The sequence below is a fragment of the Prunus persica genome, chromosome G5, assembly GCF_000346465.2.
Source record: "Prunus persica cultivar Lovell chromosome G5, Prunus_persica_NCBIv2, whole genome shotgun sequence".
NCBI classification, from domain to species: domain Eukaryota; kingdom Viridiplantae; phylum Streptophyta; class Magnoliopsida; order Rosales; family Rosaceae; genus Prunus; species Prunus persica.
Window position 1 is genome coordinate 6,502,799 of NC_034013.1, and position 20,506 is coordinate 6,523,304.

At 36.3% G+C, this 20,506-nt stretch overlaps 2 protein-coding genes across 2 annotated transcripts; one reads left to right on the forward strand and one right to left on the reverse strand.

The window, feature by feature from the left end:
* LOC18776155 lies at positions 4,003–6,199 on the forward strand. The gene is made up of 2 exons (XM_007209685.2): positions 4,003–4,329; positions 5,760–6,199. The coding sequence occupies exons 1-2, from the start codon at positions 4,106–4,108 to the stop codon at positions 5,965–5,967; spliced, it is 432 nt and encodes a 143-aa protein (XP_007209747.1). The 5' UTR covers positions 4,003–4,105; the 3' UTR covers positions 5,968–6,199.
* Positions 7,422–9,284, reverse strand: LOC18776581 (phospholipase A1-Ibeta2, chloroplastic). The gene has a single exon (XM_007208813.2). The coding sequence runs from the start codon at positions 9,182–9,184 to the stop codon at positions 7,532–7,534; it is 1,653 nt and encodes a 550-aa protein (XP_007208875.2). The 5' UTR covers positions 9,185–9,284; the 3' UTR covers positions 7,422–7,531.

The following is a 20,506-nucleotide window of genomic DNA, read 5'->3' on the forward strand; positions in this document are numbered from 1 at the left end:
CACCGAGTACTTCGACATCGGTATCTTCTCCGCCCTCGGCATCGAGGCTCACGACCTCGCTATTTGTATCAAACAGGTCGTCCGATGACTCCCCGTTGAACGCGTTGGGCTCACTCTCAAATAGTGACTCGCTATCGAACATCTACAAAACACAGAAAAGGAAACTAAGGGCCATGCAAAAGACTAGCCTACCGATCCCTACATCACTACCTATGGCAACTAGACTACCGAACGGAACCCTACTTAAAGGTCAGTCTAGTTTATGCCAAGGAAGGACGTGCACAGAGTAGGAGTATCAAATAAGAGTGTCGAACGGTACCTTATCTCGAGCTTGGAAGGAAGAATAGCGAATTGGACTACTAATCACTTTCGTCGGAAATCACCTTAGCTGCCGATTGACTTTGTCGGAAATCGCCTTGGTTGCCGCTAGCTCCCGCCAGAAATCATCTCAGTAGAGCTCTCGCTTCACTCACAAATGCAACGTGAGTTTCTCTTTCGGAGTCACCATTATTTATAGGGCGAGGGTCCATAACGGTACGCCTCGAAAAACCAAACGACACATTAATGCGCCGCTCCGCATGAGTGGACACGCCACGTGTCGTTCTCCCTGTGGATGATCTAATAGCATGCGGGGAGCAGAGGACGAAGCGCCCTTTAGTCCCATCACTCCTCGTTTGAAACGACCTTCTGAATCCCCAGACGTCTGCTTCCGAATGAAGACCCACGGAGGGGCCAGGATTAAGCCCCTCTATCCTCTAAATTACCAAACGGTAGGACAACATTTTGATCACCGAAGCAAATATCAAGTCCCCACCCAAGAACTCTCATATGAGAACTTGGGGGACTCTTGTTTATACCAAAATGAACAGCCAATGAGGACCAGACACGTGGACAAGATTGGGCCTAACCATGGTCTGTCTTCGGCACCCTGCCTACCGATTCAACGATTAGGGCAACCCCCTTTCTCCGGACACGTGGCAGGCCCACAGTCAATGTCTACAGTCCCACATCGAAAATCTACACAACTTGCACACCTCCCAAGGTTTATTAAAGGAGCACAATTCCCCAAAATGGAGGTAATCAAAACTTACGGCATATTGCTTATTGATCTGTCAGTTTAATCTTGCAAATCCGTACTTACTTAAGTATTGGAGAGCCTTCGCCCGGTACCACACCGGTGCCTAAAGGTCTTACTGAGCGTGTGTTATCTTGCAGATCACGTGCTCTACCAAGGCCCAAAAGTATACCGAAAGGCCAACATCACTAAGTTGAGCAGAAAAGTACCGAACCATTTTTAAGCATCAACAAGAATCATATGGTGTTCAGTCAACAAATTCCAAGAAAATCCATATCTCATTAAGAAAAAACAAAGGTTATGATTGTAGAAATCAGTGGCAATATGTGAAACATACAAAGCCCATGCCTACCCAAACACATAAAAAATTAAGAGCAACCCACAAATCAAAGCCTTGCCCACTCAAACTTTTTTAAAAAAAAAAAAGAAAAAGAAAAACAATATAAGAAATATAAGCAGTCGATGCATAGGCATAGTCGACAGTCCCCACCTCCTCTTTTCCTTGGTAGCTTTGACAGTAACTTCTCTATTTGGGCAGACAATGACTTCTCTCTTGGCATCATCTTCTCCTATCTATGCAACAAGTATTCTTCTCATTCTCTCCTTTTTAATTATCTCCTCTTTGGGCTGACAATAACTTCTCTCTTGGCAACATCTCCTCCTATCTAGGCAACAAGTATTCTTCTCATTCTCTCCTCTTTAATTATCTTCTACTATTAGGTTTTTCCTAAAATAAATGTATACATCGTAATTTTAATTTTAATTTGAAATTGAGTATTCTACGGTTTTATGTCAAGATTTTTTTTGTTAAACTTTTATTTATGTATAGAGATGCATATTTGAGGATAAGACTCATTACGTCTGCTCAATTAGGCTTTTTATTTTTATGAATGAAATTCACTCGTACTGTCGAGTTTTTAAGGTAAGTTTCGCCTACTTGACTTTTAAATCTTGGACCGGCCACTGATAGAGATATGAAAGAAAGAACATCAAGCTCCATTTTAATACACAATTATGTGCGTAGTTATGTTCTATATTTTATTTTCGTTAAATATGATAGTCTAAATTACAACGGAAAGAAGTTTCTCACATACGCACTATCAATGTGCTATGGGGATTCAAATATAAGATAATTAGTATAAAAGTTAAGGTTTTTTTTTTTCAACTGGACAAGTCCCGTTGATAATGAGATATTGTTAATGGTAAAAACAAATTGGAATTTTCTTTGAACTTGTGTTTTTTGGTTGGAGCCCACCACACGTAAGATGCGAACTTGTCACTCCTTAAAATCTCTTCCTCCGTTGAGTAGTACCACTAAACAAAAAACTATTTAAAAAAAATTAAAAAAATTAGTAATTCCATTAAGAAAAAGGGCAAAATACTGACATGAAAAAGACATCCAAAAGAAGGACCCTTGCAAAACAACATATATTTATAACTATTATAATAATAAAAAATTAATTAATTTCACATCCTGAAAACCTAGCTCACTAAGAACTCAAAAACAAAAAGAGAATCCATGGTATCACTACATCAAGTGGTACAAGAAGACTGTGAGAGATCAAAACTCTCTATCAATTCGGGGATAGGAAACTTCCACCATAACACTTCATGGAAGTACAATGCATCTACCATTCACCCCATGACCTCGATGCACCAGTTAACAGTAGATTCAACAAAATCAATTTCTACACCCCTCAGCACTACTGGTGCACAAAAAGGAGGTTTTATTTGTTTTCTGGTCTTAGAGCATCCACATTGGAATGGTATATAATGAGGTGTATGTTAAATATACACTCTTTGTGATTGGAATCACCCGCAATAGAGAGGTGTAAACGAGTGTAAATTATGCACATATACATCTTTTTTTACATCTCTTGTAGGTGGGACCTACATGAGAAAATGTGAGAAAAAATAGACAAAAGTGGGACCCACAACAAAAAAAAGTGAAAGAAATCAATTATACAAATTAGATTTACATTTTTCTCACTGGAGCAAAAATCACATTTATAACTCCCAGAGGTGTAAAGGGGATGTAAAAGTGACTTTACATCCCTAAAAATACACCCTCCCACTGTGAATGCTCTTAATCATCCCAAGATTATTTAATTGTAATCATCCTCGCCTGGTCTGCTTTTAATATTAAACTCCTCAAGGTGGGTTCCATCCACATCGCAAAGCTGCTTTACCATTATAAATAATTTTATAATTTAGAACGAATGTTGTATGCAAATTACTAGGTAATATTATCATAAACAAATGTAAATTAATTAGGGTTGATTAAACAATGACACGTGAGTCCATGTGAAGAGGGTCCTCCATGTTTCAGTAAACAACTCCATATCTGGCTTTGGCCTGGGATTATATCATCATCCATATGTATCCTTTGAGTGCCAAGAAGACATCCTTTAAACTTTTCCTTTACTTGAATTTTGTCGTGCATCATGTCCCATCCAAATATAAAACAACTCTATCTTAATTATAATAATAACAACAGGATTTGTAAATTTGTTATATTAATCCACAGATGACCTTGTTTTGGACAATTGTTATATATGGACAGGCCTGAATAATTCTTCCCTAGAACTGAAATGTTGCTTCAGTCGTTGTTATACAAGATGCTCTTGAATTTAATTGTTGAAAAAGTCTAGCGGGAGTTACCTCAGTAGTTGTGGCCCTTCCCTTCCTAATGTAACCAAAAAAATCGAATTGTTGAAAAACACACTTCATAAAATTTCTTGGAACACCTGTTTAACTTTTTGCACCCAACAATAAAGTTTGAAAAGAACAATTTATGCAAAAGACTACTCCTCCAGACAAGATTTTGGATTCAAATCCTAATATTCGTGTAGTATGTGTGAGTTTAATATGTTATCGTCCTTCTCAATGACAAATATTTTTAAAATAAATAATAATAAACAATTGATATTCAATTTCACTATTCGACCAACAATTGATATTTATATATACAGATTCAGAAGTTCCCCTTATTCCTAGAAAAAAGAAAAAGAAAGAAGATTTGGTAAGGCGATGTTTCAAGTTTTATCAAAGCAATTCTTAGTGCTGCCTTTAATACTAGTAGTAATTGTAGTCCCTCTCTACATCTCATTCAATTTTAGAGAACCCAAACCAGCAGAAATCAGTTCTTCTCAGTCTGAAGAAACCCCAATGGCCACCAACGCTTTTGGTGTGAAGGTTGAAAATAATCCAGCTCAATCCAAACTCACCGAGCTTGGAGTCACAGCATGGCCCAAGTATGTTGCTCTTCACCTTCCCTTTCTCTCATCTTTACTCTAAGTTTATAGGGTTTGAATTGATGTATATTTTGATGGCAACATATCTTTGTTTCTATTATATGATTTTCGTTATTTAACAAGACTTGAAAAATGATGCCTTTAGAGGTTTTCCCTGAGGATTGGGTGATGGGTATGTTTGGTTTTACTGGTGAGAAAATCGTTTGTGGTTTTCCGGGATGTTTGTAGAAAATCAGACCCTTCAGTTACTTGGTAAAGCCATGGATCATAAAAAGAGTCTATGAATATGATAGATCCAGAGATGGATGGTGGAAGATGCACATTTGAGACTACTCTATCAAATTATTTGATCGGTTTCTCAGGAGCATAGAGAGTAGGAGTGAAATTTCACTTCTCACAGTCTATGTAATCTCGTTATTGCTTCATTTTCGTGTTGTTTGTGGACAAGAAGCATGATATATCACATCCCAGCTATTTGCCGGACAAAGTCAGGGTATAATCAATTCCAAATATAATTCAATAGGGAGGAGTGCAGAGGAAAGTTTGATAAACAGAGGGAAAGTTGAGAGAGAATTTTTGTTGTTTAGAACTGATTTATTTCATTCACAAATAAATCAATAACAATGCAAGGTTTTTATACATAGCTAACTAAAATTAAAAAAGACTAGCAATTGATACCTAAGCATTGACTAGTCCTGAATTAGAGGCTTTCCTTTACCGAGGCTCCTTATGAATCTATGTATGGATGAGCAGCTGATTTGGCAGCACCTTAGTTTCCTTATTTACTAGTACTGTAAGCAGCTCTAGTTTTGTCAGTTATCTTGTTAATGCTTTGTTTTTTTATGTTGTTTGTGGACAAGAAGCATGGTAGATCAATCCTAGCAATAGATCCTTAAAGTGGTGGGTTATACTCTTTTCCCCGAGAAGGTCATAGATCAAATAAGAAAATATAGGTTGGTCGTGAGTTTATCTAAGAGCTAATGAGTGCCAAGATTCTCTTTTCTTGATGAGGTACATGGCATGACTGCAAGTATGTGGATTTGGTTGGTGCTCTGAGGACAGCCTTCTTCATTGTGTCTCAACTCTTTTCCTCAATCTGGAGGACTCCGTACACGCTTTTTCTTCGTTCTTGTTTTTCACTTGTTTAAAATGCATGGATAGTTAGTTGTACTGGTGTACTGTGTTTTTCTTGAATCAAACTTCTTATTCATCAAGTTAATTTCTTAAACAGAAAAAAAGTGTGGGAATTCACGAATTGATGTGACTTATTATGGAAAAATAATAGGAGCCTGGTACCTGCAAAATTTATATTTAGTTTGTATTCATTTTAGATGGATGTTCAGATAGATGTTGATTAGAGGAGATTTTCTTGTTTATGTTCTAGACCCTTTTATTCTTTTGCAATGATCTTATTGTGAATTCATTAACAGGTGGTCATGTGGTCCAAGCAAATTCCCATGGTCATTCACTGCCACAGAGACTATGTATCTGTTGGAGGGCAAAGTGATTGTCCAAGTAGATGGGCATGAAGGATCTTTCACAATTGGGGCTGGAGATTTGGCTGTGTTCCCAAAAGGCATGAAGGTCACTTGGGATGTCCTTGAAGCTGTAAACAAGCATTATAGCTTGGAAAAGTAAAGGGTCTTATCTTCCAATTGCTGCTGGTTAAGCATGCTATCTATCAGCCAGATTGTACTATTATTTTTAACTTGAACGGCGGAATATTAGTAATATATGTCGTATTCGTACGTGTTTTGCACCTTGCAACGCTGAATGCATAGATGCTCTAGTGTTACTGTAGGGTACTAAATTAAAATTAACCCTTTAATGAAAAACTCATGAATTTATACAAGTTTTGCTTGGAGTCGCATCATGGCCCAAGTATGTACTCTCTCTACCTTCCCTTTCTCTCACCTTTACTTTAAACTTATAGGGTTTAACGTATATTTTGACGGCAACAAATCTTTGTTTCTAATATCTCATTTTCAATATCCACCAATACATGAAAATGATGCCTTTAGTTATACTGCTGGCTGAGAAAATTGTTTATGATTTTCAGGGATGGTTATATAGAATCAGACACTTCAGGCCTGTTTGGTATTCAATTTGAATTCAATTTTTTAAACTCAAAAACAAAATTTGAGTCCAAAACAAAGATAACCTGTTTGGTAGCCTTATTTTTAAAAACTCAAACTCAAGAACAACTAAAAAAACACCATAATTATTAAAAACAAAAAATATCTGTTTGTCAGTTTTTTCTTCTAACAACCCACAAATTCTCAAATTTTTAAGATTTGAAAACAATTTTTAAGTTGCATACCAAAAAAGTTTTTGAATCTTAAAAATAGATTTAAGAACTCCTTATTTTTAAGAAAAATCAAAGTTTTTGAATTTCCTATTTGAATAAGATACCAAACGCCCTCTCAGTTACTCGGTAGGTTTTATGAGTTCATTGATTGGATTTGCTGCACTTTTCTCACTGAGATCTTCGTCGCTAAGAACTTGAAGCAAAGGCTATAAATAATAACAATTTTACTTGTCAGGCCTTTTCCCATACATAGTCAAAGATTAACGCCCTCAAGATTTGGCTGTGTTCCCAAAAGGCATGAATATATGCCGTATTTGTACGTGTTATGTACCGTGATTCGATCTTATGAAGATAAAGGCAAAGAGTAGCTTGGACAAATAGTCTTTTAAAGACAAACGAACAGTTGTTCTGTTTCATTGAGTTTCTGCATCCCAGAATGTCTTGAAGCACATGACTAGACTTCAAATATCTCTATGATTGGCACACATTTGTGGTAACCACCACAAAACGTCAGCTGCCAGTGAGAGGCTTTGGAATCAGATAGAGATGAAAATGGAATGACTCAATATTCCATTCAGCAAGTGATGCCTGATGGCATATTGGTCCAGTTCCTCTGGTGCTGTTAGCTCATTTGGAATTTACTTGCTGTCAGTTAGTCTTTTTCTTTTTTCTTTTTGTGGGTTTTGGATTTATCATATTCTATTTAGATTGTAAGTGGAGCAATCCCATTAATGTTTGAATAAAAATAAATAAATATATTTTGTTAATGTTTTGAGAAAGACAATTTGGAACAAGAAATGAAAGCCAATTCACCACAAAACTGAAAACATACATAGAGCTTTTGACAAGTTGAGCCAGAAGTATACATATGTGCCAAGTTTTATTGATCTCGATTCAAGATGAAGGACTAGGCAAACAAGAAGCCATTTGCAGTCCCTCTCTTTCAAGTTTTAACCTAGTCAAGTTATTTGCCTTGCTTGTATACAATTTTTTCACATTAGATCCTTGATCTTGAAGCAACCTCACTAAACTTCTCTTTGCATTTTCTCTAAATGGGCAGTTAGATGCCAAGAACCCATCCACCAAATGCAAGTATGCCTCCAAGTCATGGCAGCAAGCCACATCTGCATTTGGCTTCAAATAAGGTGACATTTTTGTGTCAACCCTTAATTCTGTCCCAACATGTGAGTATGCCAAAGGCATGTTCCTGTCAATCATGTCGACGAATCCTCCAACCTTTGCGCTCTTCAGCTTCTCCTCAAGCACTCCTTCACCGATGAATATGCCGGGAACCCTTGTGATCACGTCTTGGGAGTTCACAATCCTTAGAACCTTCACGTTCTTGTCGTCCATTCGCTTCGTGAAGCCCCGGTTGCCCACCCGGGGTCCGCCGAAGGAGAACACCGCCACCGATGGCATCTCCTCCGCGCATGTCTTGAGCTCGTCGCCTACTAACAAGGCTATGGCAGCGCCAAGGCTGTGTCCTGTCACAGTTATGCTTAGTGTCTCCCCTTTGTATTGCTCCATCAGCCTCTTGACCTCTTCCACCACTGACTCGGAAAGGCTGGGCACGTGCTCCCCACCTGTTTTGTAAAGACTCAGAAATCCGCATTCCACTTTTGCTTGTGCTTGCTCTCCACCTTCGGTCGAGGGCATCTGAATGAGTTGGGCCCTCAAATTCTCAGCCCACTCGAGACACGTGGAGGTCCCACGGAGGGCAATGACGATATCCCGTCTTCCCATCCGTGAGATCTCCCTCTTGTCATCACATACCGCAACGTACCCGATCCAGCTCGACCGCTGAGTCATCCAACCGAGATCCGGTGCCACGTCATCGACCCAATCGGGCAGCCCGATAGATGACGTAGCGTAAAGGCTCTTGGTCACCTTATAAGATCTATCCGGCAACGCCACGTGGCGAGGCAATTGAGCCTCCTCTGCTGACATGGCCGGATTCGAATGAAACGAATGATAAGCCGCCTGAATAAACTCGCCATATCTGACGACCTCTCGCCGGAGATTCTGGTCGAGCGGGTCGAGCAGCCCGGCCCAGTTATTTGACCCGTGATACTCGCGCCACCGGGTGCCCAGGTTGTTCCTCGGAGAGTACTCTCCAGTTTTGGACAAGAGGCGCTGCAGGCGGTTGAGGTGCCTCGGAGACATTTCTTCAGCTGCCTTCACTTGCGGCCATAGCCTGGCCAAACTGAGCCCTTCAAGGAGCCCCTTTCCCCTGTTTTCCACCGACCCAGTATTCTGATCCTTGTAATTCTCAAGATCGGGTTGTGGGTCGAGCTGAGTTTTGGTTGGGGGTTGGGTCTGGAGGAGCTTGTCGAGGTTGGCGAGGTGGAGCCGGGTCGCCTCGGTTGAGGTAGAAACGGCTTTGCGAGAAATGGTCTGTGAAGAAACAGAGGCTGCAGCAGAGTAAGAGCAAGAAGAAGGCGTTCTTGTTAATGGGTTCAATGGAGATGTGTAGTTTCTGAAGCTAGCTCTTCTGGCCAGAGACAGGTTCAGATTGTGAGCTGGAAGCGTTGATCCAACTTGCATCATGAAGAAGAAGTCGTTTGCAGAGCAATTAAGGAGAGAGAGAGAGAGAGAGAGAGAAGAGAGAGAGAGGAGAGAGAGACTGTCGATTTACAATTAAGTGGGATTTGAAATGATCAAAGGAGGCATATATAAACCGTTGGTTTACTGAATGCCCATAGTTTTTCCCATTATTACAGAAATGGCATCTGACTCTGTACAAAAGAAATATTATTGACCTTTTCGCTGTTTATTGTTTTTGGACACACAAGCCAGGATCGTTCCGAAAAGTCTGCGTCCAGTCTCGGACGCTGTCTGGGAGAGGAGGGCGTGGAGGGGCACCTGGGATTGGCATTGACTGAAATATCCTCCCCCCTATGACTTCAATTCAAACTATTGAAGTGATCTGACGGCTTTGCCCTTACTTGGGCCACACAGCTTATCGGTGGTAGATTGACTAGACTATTTTTTGTTGTGGTGTGGACTTTCTCTCTGTGAAGAAAAATGGTGGTGGAGAAGCAAAAACTGTTCACTCTGTCTAATGATTTAAATGGTAAACGCCGAAACGGTGTACGGACACGACTCAGAAGCAGCCATGAGAACAGAAGAACAACAGTGTGTACATATTTATTAATGAGTACCGGTATACGGGTATATTGGTACGAAGATCGAATTTTATGGAAACTACTTGTCTCTTTCGTAAACGAACAAGGAATTTTTTTTACTTTCTTCTCAATCACAGTTTGATACGTGCGCATAGATTTTTCTTTTTGTATTTTTTATGAATTATTTTTACATATGCGTCAACGGTGATTTGCATGAAGTATGATTGAAAGATACTATTTAAACGATTCAAATTCTAAGTAACTATGAATTTATTGACGCATACACTAACATATTATTTAGTGAACACACTTGATAAATTTTACAACTTTACATTATCAATCACATCTAAGATGAAAGTCAATGTGATTAAATTTGTTTTAAATTGCAAGTGAAATTTTTTAATTTTCTAATTCTTTAGTTATAGTTATTAATGTGTTGTGACCAATTAATTCTCAATTTCAGGTTTGTCTGTTCATTCTCTGGGCAAGCATCATTCATTTTAATATAAAAATATACAGATAAGAATGGAATAATACGGTAATATTGTTTACTCATTTCTTATTAAAAGTAGTTAGGTTGTTGTGGCCATCATGATCAAAGCAAGAACTTATGAAAATCATATTATAATTCCATTATCTCCAAATCCAAAACCTATATACTTATATATAAAATAGCAAGTGGGTGTTTCCTTTTCTACGTTTGAACAGGAGGCACATGATTTAAGCGTTAATTAGTTAGTAAATTAATACGGCGTTAATTATATATTTGTATTTACTTGATAATATTTTCTTCAGGTTCAAACTACTTATCGTTCAATTATCGTCATTACAAAATTTACCGTATTAACTTACAAATTGATTAGCACTTAAGTGCTCATCAGCACCATGTTATCTTTTGTATACATATCATCAAAGTATGATCAGCAATTAGGTCACAAAAAATTTGGGCTTGGGGTTGTGGGGTTGAATCTTGAACGAGTATTTTCCGATCAAAAGAAAGAAGACTGGATAATATTCAAGTCAAATAGTTATGTCAAAAAGTTTCAAGGAGAGATTCTTCGTTATTGTGATAGGAAAATCAATTATCCAAACTACTTACATACAAATCAAACAAGAAAAGAAAAGTAAAATTATACTCAAACCACATAAGCCCTGACGTAGCATGCTCGTACGCTGGTTTTAGTTTCTACGTAGCTTGGACAATAAGCAAACTATTCGTTTATTAGGGCTTCTAATTTAGACCGTAATCTAAGATTTGCATGGCCAGACATTTGGTGCTTTATTAGCTTTTTTACTTTTTACTATTTATTTTTTATTAAGATGTTAGCAGAAGATATAGGGAAATTATTCCAGAAGAGGGGAATTTCTCACACGCACACTCCTAAAATATCATGGAGGTTCAAATTTAAGATCACTAATCTATTCTTTTTCACTAAATTAGACGCGTTGGCTTTTCTTACTAAATATATGACACGCTATTATGTTGCTAGACTATCAAAATTGAACGTGTTAATTACAAGATTTCAGCTCATCAATAATTTAGATTAGTGACTAAACATGCAAAATTTGTCTTGTAGGAGATGACTTCTGTTGAATTATACTCATCTAGCTAATGGTATTGGAATATTCTTGTCTTGCTAAATACAATTGGTATCCTTGTAGCAGTCCAATCGGTTGACATTTCTCCATTTTTTTTTCTCTCCCCACGATGTGACAATATAACAAACAAGAAATTGGCCAATTCACCTTCACTTTCATGGGAAATGATGACAAAAGTTATGCAACACTATGTATAGATCAAAATACATTTCACATAATCATTAATTCTAGTTGATTATTGCAAATTAGTTATAGTGCAAACCTCCACAACCCTAAATATTCTGAGAATTTGCCCACCTGCATGCATTAGTCTTATGAATAATAATGGGTACTTATAATGGTAGATCTAGTGTTGCGCACGAGTTTCATATAAGTTAGATCAATCCTTTCAAACAAACAAAAAAAGTTAGATAATAAATACAAATATATATATACAGGGAGTTTCAGTTCAGAGATTCACTTGTATTTCACTAGTCCAAACGTCTATTTTGTAGATATTCATTTAAATATCATCTCTACCAAAAAATAAAATAAAATAAAATAAAAAATCTCTTGAATCCAATATCATTTGACCACTTAATTGAAATATTGAAATTTTGGTACTTTCTTGAAGCACCGTGTTCATTAATTTTGTAGGATACAATTGGATGTCGAAACGGTTTTCAATTCGTTCAATTCGTTTAATTTTTTGTAAGATGATCTGTGAATATAAACTTAAAAATAAATTGTTTAAATCATTAAAAAAATTTCGTAAAAAACTCTAAATGATATTCAGGACTATATATATGTGTGTGTTTGCGCACAGTGCACTTAACAGTTCAAATCTTCAGTTATAAAATGGTCTCAGAAATATCAAGCCTACCCAACTATTTAAAAGGATCCTTAAAATTATAAAATGCCGAAATTATTTGAAGTCATTATTAGCAACAAAAAGAAGTTGGAGAAAATGTTTGGCTTTTATACTTTAATACATGGCTACTATTTGGTCCAATAATGTGGTCTTAATTGAGTGTCTACCAACCACCGTCCATGATAATATCCCACCAGATTCATACAAGAGGCCACTTAATTTCAAGGCCCTAAGCCACTTTATTTCATCTTCATACCCTTTTTCTTTTGAGATATTTAATCATATACTTATTTTTAACATTAAAATTATAAATAAAAATCACCGTCCATGATAATATCCCACCAGGTTCATACAAGAGGCCACTTAATTTCAAGGCCTTAACTGCCACTTTATTTCATCTTCATACCCTTTTTCTTTTGAGATATTGAGTCATATACTTATTCTTAGCACTAAAACTATAAATAAACCCTATACCATTTAATTTCTATAAACATACCCAAAAAGAGTTAGCTGGCCCTATTGAATTTAATTTTGATTATTAAATTACTTTAATACCCTATTGAGTGTTTTGGGTTTTTTTTATGAGTTTTTGAGAGTTGGGTTTGTTTTAATAAATTAATGGCAGTTTTGTAATTTAAAAGAAGTTAAGAACCTTTTTGTTATGTTGCAAATGAATTTTGGGTGTGTTTCTGAAGTCCATTTTATAGGTTTTTTTTAAAAAAAATAATTTGAGCTCCTATATTGGGTATAATAATGAATCTCCCTTTTCTTTTTTTGGGTAGATAATTCTACCCTCTTGCTCTTTTTCTCTTGAAGTATAAAAGTAACACCAAAGTGATATATGCCTAGCAATTTTTATGTAATAATGTAAACATGATTACAAATAAATTATAATTTAACATATATGTAAAAATAATTTTTACACATATATCAGACTATGATTTGTGGTATATATAATTCAGTAGTCTCGTTCACCTTGTCACCAGGGAATTTAATAGTCATCAACCGTTGAATCTAATCCAACGGTGAATAAGGATCCACGCCTCTATTAAGAACACTGGCTAAAAGTTCAATTATGAGACACACTACACAACATACTTGAGCCCTACTAATGGGTCCCTCCAACTTCTTCTGATTGCTTCAATCAGTTCATATAATTTTGGGCAAAAACAAATATATAGACCACACAATGACCTATTTATAAGTGAATATTTTCAAGGGATGCTATATATGGCCTAAACTAACCTAACCTGTTTTTGTCCGAGTATTTTCCTCTTTCAACAGAATTATTTAACGACACCGCTATGTGAGACTGCCTACATCGATCATACGAAAGCAGCTGGTCGTAAGCTATACCAACATGTTATGCAAAATATATAAAAAGAGTACATTTCCATAATGTTTTTTATTTAGACACAAAACTAAAGAATTTAAATCGGATATTTGGAATAAAATTTATGACAAGTTTGTGAGAACTTGAGTACCTTCAAGGGATGGGGTATAATTTTGAGGGCAAAGTTGTATTTTCCTCGTAATTTATTCAAACAGTGTGAATTACCTCTTTTTTTTTTTTTTTTTTTTCTCTACTCATTTGCTAGGGAGGGAGAGGGGGAGTATATTGGGTCCACTTTTCCACGGTGGTACTGCCCATGTGCTAATTTAGTTTGCTCATGCTTTTACATGAGATGTCTAATAACCTCTTAGGGTCCAAAAAAATGGCATTTTAGTTGCCATAGTCCCTAAATTTAGACTCGATTTGCATTTTAGCCCTTAAATTTGCAAGTCCTTGAACCCTATTTTCGTCAGCAGTGTTGGTCATGCGTTACTTTTTTCTTTTTCTTTTTTTTTTCAAATTTAGAGGCAAAATTGTATTTTTTACGTTCATCTTCTTGCCTTCTCTTTATTTTTCAGTTGATATGGTCAAGATTGAGAAGATTGGATAGGTGGGTGGGTGGGGAGTGAGGAAGGAGAAATAAACCATGGGAGGAGGATGGTCGAATTTTGGGGTAGGTTTTTGTAGAAATTTTTATTTATTTTTAATTTATTATGAAAGGTATAGTTGGATTTTAATGTTTTGAAAAAAAGATTGGAGTGAACTTCAAATTAAAAAAAAAAATCAAAAGAAGGCAACTGGGTTTTGTTATTTGTTTTTTTTGTTCTTATGGTGGTGGAAATGGTGGATATGGGTACAAAGTGGTGGTGGGAGTGGTGGCGTGATGGGGTTGGATTTGAAGTAACAATTTCACCTTTAAATTTAACAGAAAATTTAACAAATCTGACGGCAAGACCAAAATAAAAATAAATTTAAATTGAGGGACTATGTCGACTAAATAACCTATATTGATGTGGCGTCTTGCCTTGTGGGATACCATGTCCTAGAAATGCTCTTAATTTGTCTCTATATCATGAAAGGGACCGAACCGAAACCATTGATATTAGGTTTTCAATTCCTAATTTTATATCAATTTAATAGGTATGCATATAGATCGTTTTAAAATAAGCACATCAAATTTTTATATGATACAAGTAATATTGGGAGAGGAGTGATTGACTATAAACCCTTTGCACATTGATTTTTGTCGTATATGATTCGCATGAAATAATTGAATGCATAATGCACCGTGTACGTACCATCTCTCACGCGGTCCTCAGATTCGTGGTGGCAAACTATTGAGGGGTACATGCATTTCTCACATGTTAGGATTGACTCTTTGTAAAAGCCTTTTGTGATGAGTAGGGAAAAGAAATTTGTCTCTCACTTTCTCACTCCATCACTCCAAATAATGATGACAATTGGAAAGGCACACACAAAAATTATTGTAGTCGACAACACTAGTGGATATGTGAGATTTCAACTCTGAAAATCCATTCCGTGTTAAAAAAGTGACCCATATATTATTCTAAAATATTAAGCATGTTTGCCTTGTGGCCTTGCTTAATTACCGAGTTTTTTTTCTTAATGTATTGGGTCGTGTACAACGTGCTGCATGCTTAGGGCATGGGTTTAGCTTTTTAATATTGTTTTCTGTTAATTATCAAACTAATTGAGTGACAAATGAAACGGCCTGGAAATGAAAAAGCAACAGGGTTCCTATATATAGAGAGTCCATAGACGACCAGCCGTAATTTTAAAGTTGAAAAAACTCTCTCTCTCTCTCTCTCTCTCTCTCTCTCTCTATGATCAGTAGAGACCAAACTCTTTTGTTTGGTGGCCATTGGGCGAGAGTGCATCAGCAAAGAATCATCTTCTTTTTCTGTAAGTCCAAATAAAAAAAGTTAACAGACTGAAATAAGGATGTATAAAAGTTTATTGATTTTCTTTGTTGCTAAATTATTATCCCTAGCGTTTGTAGCTCCAGAGGTTGATTTCGTTTGCCATTCAAGATCGGAGTACGAACATCCCTGCATTTTTTTCACCTCCTTCAAGAAAAGAAAAAAAAAAAAAAAATCTCATAAGGCCATGTATTTTTGTTTTCTTTCTTTCTGTGAGATATATTTCTTAAGCTGCGGCCATGACCAACACCAGGGTAGATCATTGAAGATTAGATGGTGTTTTGTTTGGTGGAGGACAAAAGTAGAGGGGTCAGTCAGAGTACATCAACATGGAATTACCATTTTTTGTCTTTGCGAATTTGAAAGGACTTAAACAAAGAAATATTAATGGTAGTGTTATGGAAGTACACCTACATATATTTATAATATATATTTTTCCTTTCCTATTTACATGGTCATCATCATTTAATCAGTAGGTTCCACCTCAAAATCAATAACTAATTCCTTTCCTATTTATAATGGAGAGTAACCCAACTCCTTGGAAGTACTTGTTAGATTTCTCAACTTTCTATAATATGCTTCTCACACGCCAACCCCGACATGTGTAGATACATTTCAAGCCTAACATATAGAAAACACATTGTGTGACATCATGGATGATGTGGAACACATGTGGCCATTGGGCTTCACACGTATTGAACTTGGCTCTAATATCATGAAGGATGTTAAGGTTCTACCCCCAAAAACAAATTGACAATGGAGAGAGTAGTTCAACTTCATGAAAGCCCTTGTATTAGCTTTCTCAACTTTTCAATATGGAACATTTCTTCACATTCTCACATTAACTATGATGAATGTAGGAGTGATAGGTTTGATGTCACCAGTAATATATTTGTTTAAGAAATAAGGGGAATTTGTGGAACTACCTTAATTTAGCGACAAATTAAGAAGACGAGAAAATGGAGAAGGAGTTCCTTTTATTATATTCAACAAAGATACACTACCGACCCATCAGTATAAAGATGAAAAGTGCTTCCTGCTCCAGAAGTAGAATCCAACTTAAACTAATTGAGTTATGAGTAGACACCAAAAGGAGTGGATGAGAAGGAAGAATAAAGAAAGGTATGCCTTTTAAAAGTGGAGGGGTCAGAGTACAGCAACAAGGAATCACAATTTTCAGTGAGTCCAATTGATAAAGGTTAAGAGGCTGAAACAAGGAAATAAAAATGTGTGAGACCAAATGTATCAGATTGATGTTGCTGATGGATCTTTTCGTTGTGGTTGTAACTTATTAGTGGATCGTTGTTACTTTTTGGGTAAGTGTCACCGTTGTACCGCAATTGAGGGTCGTTGTTACCCTTTGGGTATGTAGTACTTTTTTTTGGTGGTGTATCTATAATGCTTTTTGGCTTTATTTACTTTAAGAGTAATTCTACGCTTATTATATTTGTATATCACATTCTCAAACCACCTTATGTGGCATATGAAGTGCACAATCACACCAATTAAAAAATATCAATAAATCATAAAAGAAATGAAAATATTAAATTAATTTTAATTGATGTGATTGTCCACTTCATCTGTCTTATAAGGTGGTATGAGAATGTGGTAAAAGTAGTATTATCGAAGTATCAATAGTATCAATAATATAACGATGATTAACCTAACAATACAAGTAATGTATAAGTAATTTGAGTTTGTATCAAGCAACCATAAGTCGAGTTTGACATGCCAAATATATTTCAATACTTATCCCAAATCATACGCGGTATGAATAGTCTATTCATAAAAGATTTTTCTTTTTTAGGTCAAAAATAACATTAAAAAGATGATCACGCTTCTCCCTTCAATATATTCCCCATCCTTCCAACTTTTTGGGGAATAAAGAAAACCTCTTTAGTGGCCGGTGGGGGTGTGTTTTTCATTGTTTGTGCCAAACATATAGTTTTATTAGTGCACCAAAGATTGAAAGTGAGACCGGACACGTTGACGAATGCAGCCCTAATGTGCCCGAGAGGAACAGACAAAAGTGACACGGAGATATGTTTTGTATCTTAAATTAATTAAATAGAAGAAAAGCCAAGTAAAATAACTTAATTAGAGTATTTTCGCTCATTTGTCATGGAAAAGAGCAAGGGGAGGCAAGGGCTATTACTATTCACGTGAATAGCGGCAGCACTTGCAAAAGGCTTGTGGTGTTTCCACCCATTGCCATAGAAGCCATTATTCACATGAGATATGAGGAGAAAAATTTGTATAGAGTTTTGGTGTGGGAAGTGAAAAATATGATTAAGTATTTATTTAAAAAAAATTCTGAAATTTTTAGTATTTTTAAAGATTTTTTTGTTGTTGCTGACGTCAACAAACCCAGGCTATAGCAAGAGTTGGTTTTGCCTTCAGGCTGGCCCGATTTGCTGGGACCCATAAGCTGCCAGGGCTGTAGTAGCTCGCTGGAATGTGAAATGGGGGCTTGGGCCCCTTGTTGCCCGGGCTAAAGGCCAATGCTGGAAGTGCTCTTAAGCGTGCAAATATTGATTAAGCAATGTGTAAGAATGAACTACATGTGAGAGAAAAGAGAGAATTGTAGCGATGGAGGAACACCAAACAACCAAACCATTTTTTTATTTTTAAAACAAGCGATAGTAACTATTCTAATATTTGGGGAGATGAATTCAACTTGGGTGCAAAGGGTTAGACACAGTACCTTGGTCAACTAGCGTAACTCATATATAACTATTCTAATGTTTGGGGAGATAAATTTAACTCGGGTGCAAAGGGTCAGACACAGTACTTGGGTCAACTAGCGTAACCCATATATGCACCCCCAACAACCAAACGTGAATAAGTATTGAAGTGAATGTGAAATCCGAAGGTGCTTTGTGCGCCTCCTCCCCTTGAGGTTTAATTTGTTTTCATACAGAGTTATAAGTTCCTTGACCTAGCTCCTCTAGAGGGTTTCTTTGCGGAAAATTAAAAGAAAATATATGTAGGACTGAGAAGGTAGACTAATTAATCATGATTTTTAATACACAAGAATGTGTGAGAACTGCGTTTTCACTTTGAAACATGGATTTGAGAATGTCCAGGTCAATTTTCTATTTTTGGGTCTGACAAAGACAATGGATGTCCACTTTCACCAAACATAAGGTTTACTTCTCTCTTATTTATTTATATACTTTTTGGCGACAAAAACTGGGTTTCCTAACTCGATCGCGGACCCTGGATTTATACTTGATCTCGACCTTCTTCTTTGAATATTAATTTTCATGTTGAACTTTTTGATTTATAAACTAGGGTGCAATTTGGGAAGGCTCATTCTTAACATGCCAAACCCAGTTCAAATTTTGAACTAGCATTTGAAAGAGTAAACGACTGAGCATGAGTTTTGAAATTAGGTTAGGTACCAACTCCATCAAAATTTGACTTGAGCACGAGTTGTAGGTTTAGCTCCACCCGAATTCTCAACAAGTTACAAAAACCAAATTTACAACTCCAGCATACATGACAGATATATAATTTTTACACATACATGAAAGATAAATTGTATTCGATATTACATATTGAAAAGAAAAGTTTTAGAATTAGGATAGGTGAAAATTTCGATCCATTCGTGATGGAACTGAAAAGCAACTTTAGTTGATAAAAAGAAGAAAAAAAGTGACAATTAAGGGTGGACTTAGAGATTTTCTGGTGGCTGGGTTATATAAACTTTTTCCTATCTGTTATGTGTGGGTGACTGATTTTATCCTGAAAGGTTTTAGAGTGTAGCAATTTCCATTAAATGGAGTGAATTTCATAAAAATTAGCACAAAAAAATCTATTTAACTGGGTTGGAATTCATATGATTGTACTACCGTACTATTTTATCATTTCTCACTGATATGGGCGTGCTTAGTAGAAAAGGAAGGGTGAAATATAAATTTGCTCCCCATGTTTTGCTCCGTTTTCAAATTTTCATCCATGTGTTTTTTAATTTGACTAATTCGATCATCGTATAAACCAATGACTTCTGAAAGGAATCTACGTCTTTCTGAGACAAAGAAGGGTTTGTGGGACTGGGTAAAGTAAAGTTATATATATTTCTCCGACGTCAACATGTTGTTGCCAAGTTGACAAACAAAACTACTCTGTGTTTCTTCTTGTACTTACTTTTCATGTTGGGCAGGTCAATTTTTATTTGTAGCTAGAGCAACATTCGAAGAAACATCCTTAGTTATTGACCAAACCCTTACACAAAGGAAACCCAATAATATTTTATCCATAAGAATGCTGAGAGTGTTTGTCCTACATCGAAAAATTAAGAAACCTAACCTGGGTTTATAAGGAGTTGTGCTACTCCCCTAATTGCCAATTGATTTTGGAATGGAACCTCAACTTCCTTCATAGTATCAGAATAAGGATTCACGTGTTGAGTCCAACGACCGCATCAAACTTTAACGTACGATCTCATGCATGTGTGTGCTTTCTTCAACGAGTTGCACAAAAATTCTGTCAAATCCGTTCTCTTCAAAGAGAGGCTTTTGACATAATTGGTTAAAATGGAGAGTCAAGGTTACGTTAAAGTTTCAAAGCAAGACAATTTGATTTGTTAAACTAGACTTTCATTGCAAACCAAATCTTTCGCTGTTCAAATATAAATGTCTAAGCTAACCAATTATTCAATAGAACGCACACGTGCGATGTGCATATAAACTTTTTTGACCATATATTTCACAAAAAGAAAGAAGGCATTGAAGTTTGATAAATCATTTCACATTATGGTTAGGTATTGCAGGACTTAATGTTGAAGAATATAATGTGTATATACGTAGTTAATGTTGAAGAATATAAGTTCTACATCGGATGATTGATTAAATAAAATACAACTTATAATAAATGTTTCCACTCCTAATAACACCGAAGTCTTTTGTGATAAAACTTCACACCTACTGGGTTTTGTAGGTGATTAAGTTAAGAACAATATCGGTATTGCTAGTGGTGAGATATTGGCCGGTTTTCAGAAACTTAAATCAACATTTAATA

What these genes read in the sequence shown, in the direction of transcription:
- LOC18776155 (XM_007209685.2), top strand. Translation starts at nt 4,106, where the DNA reads ATGTTTCAAGTTTTATCAAAGCAATTCTTAGTGCTGCCTTTAATACTA. An exon ending in GGAGTCACAGCATGGCCCAA is followed by an intron (nt 4,330 to 5,759) that starts GTATGTTGCTCT and finishes ATTCATTAACAG; the next exon opens with GTGGTCATGTGGTCCAAGCA.
- LOC18776581 (XM_007208813.2), bottom strand. Translation starts at nt 9,184, where the DNA reads ATGATGCAAGTTGGATCAACGCTTCCAGCTCACAATCTGAACCTGTCT.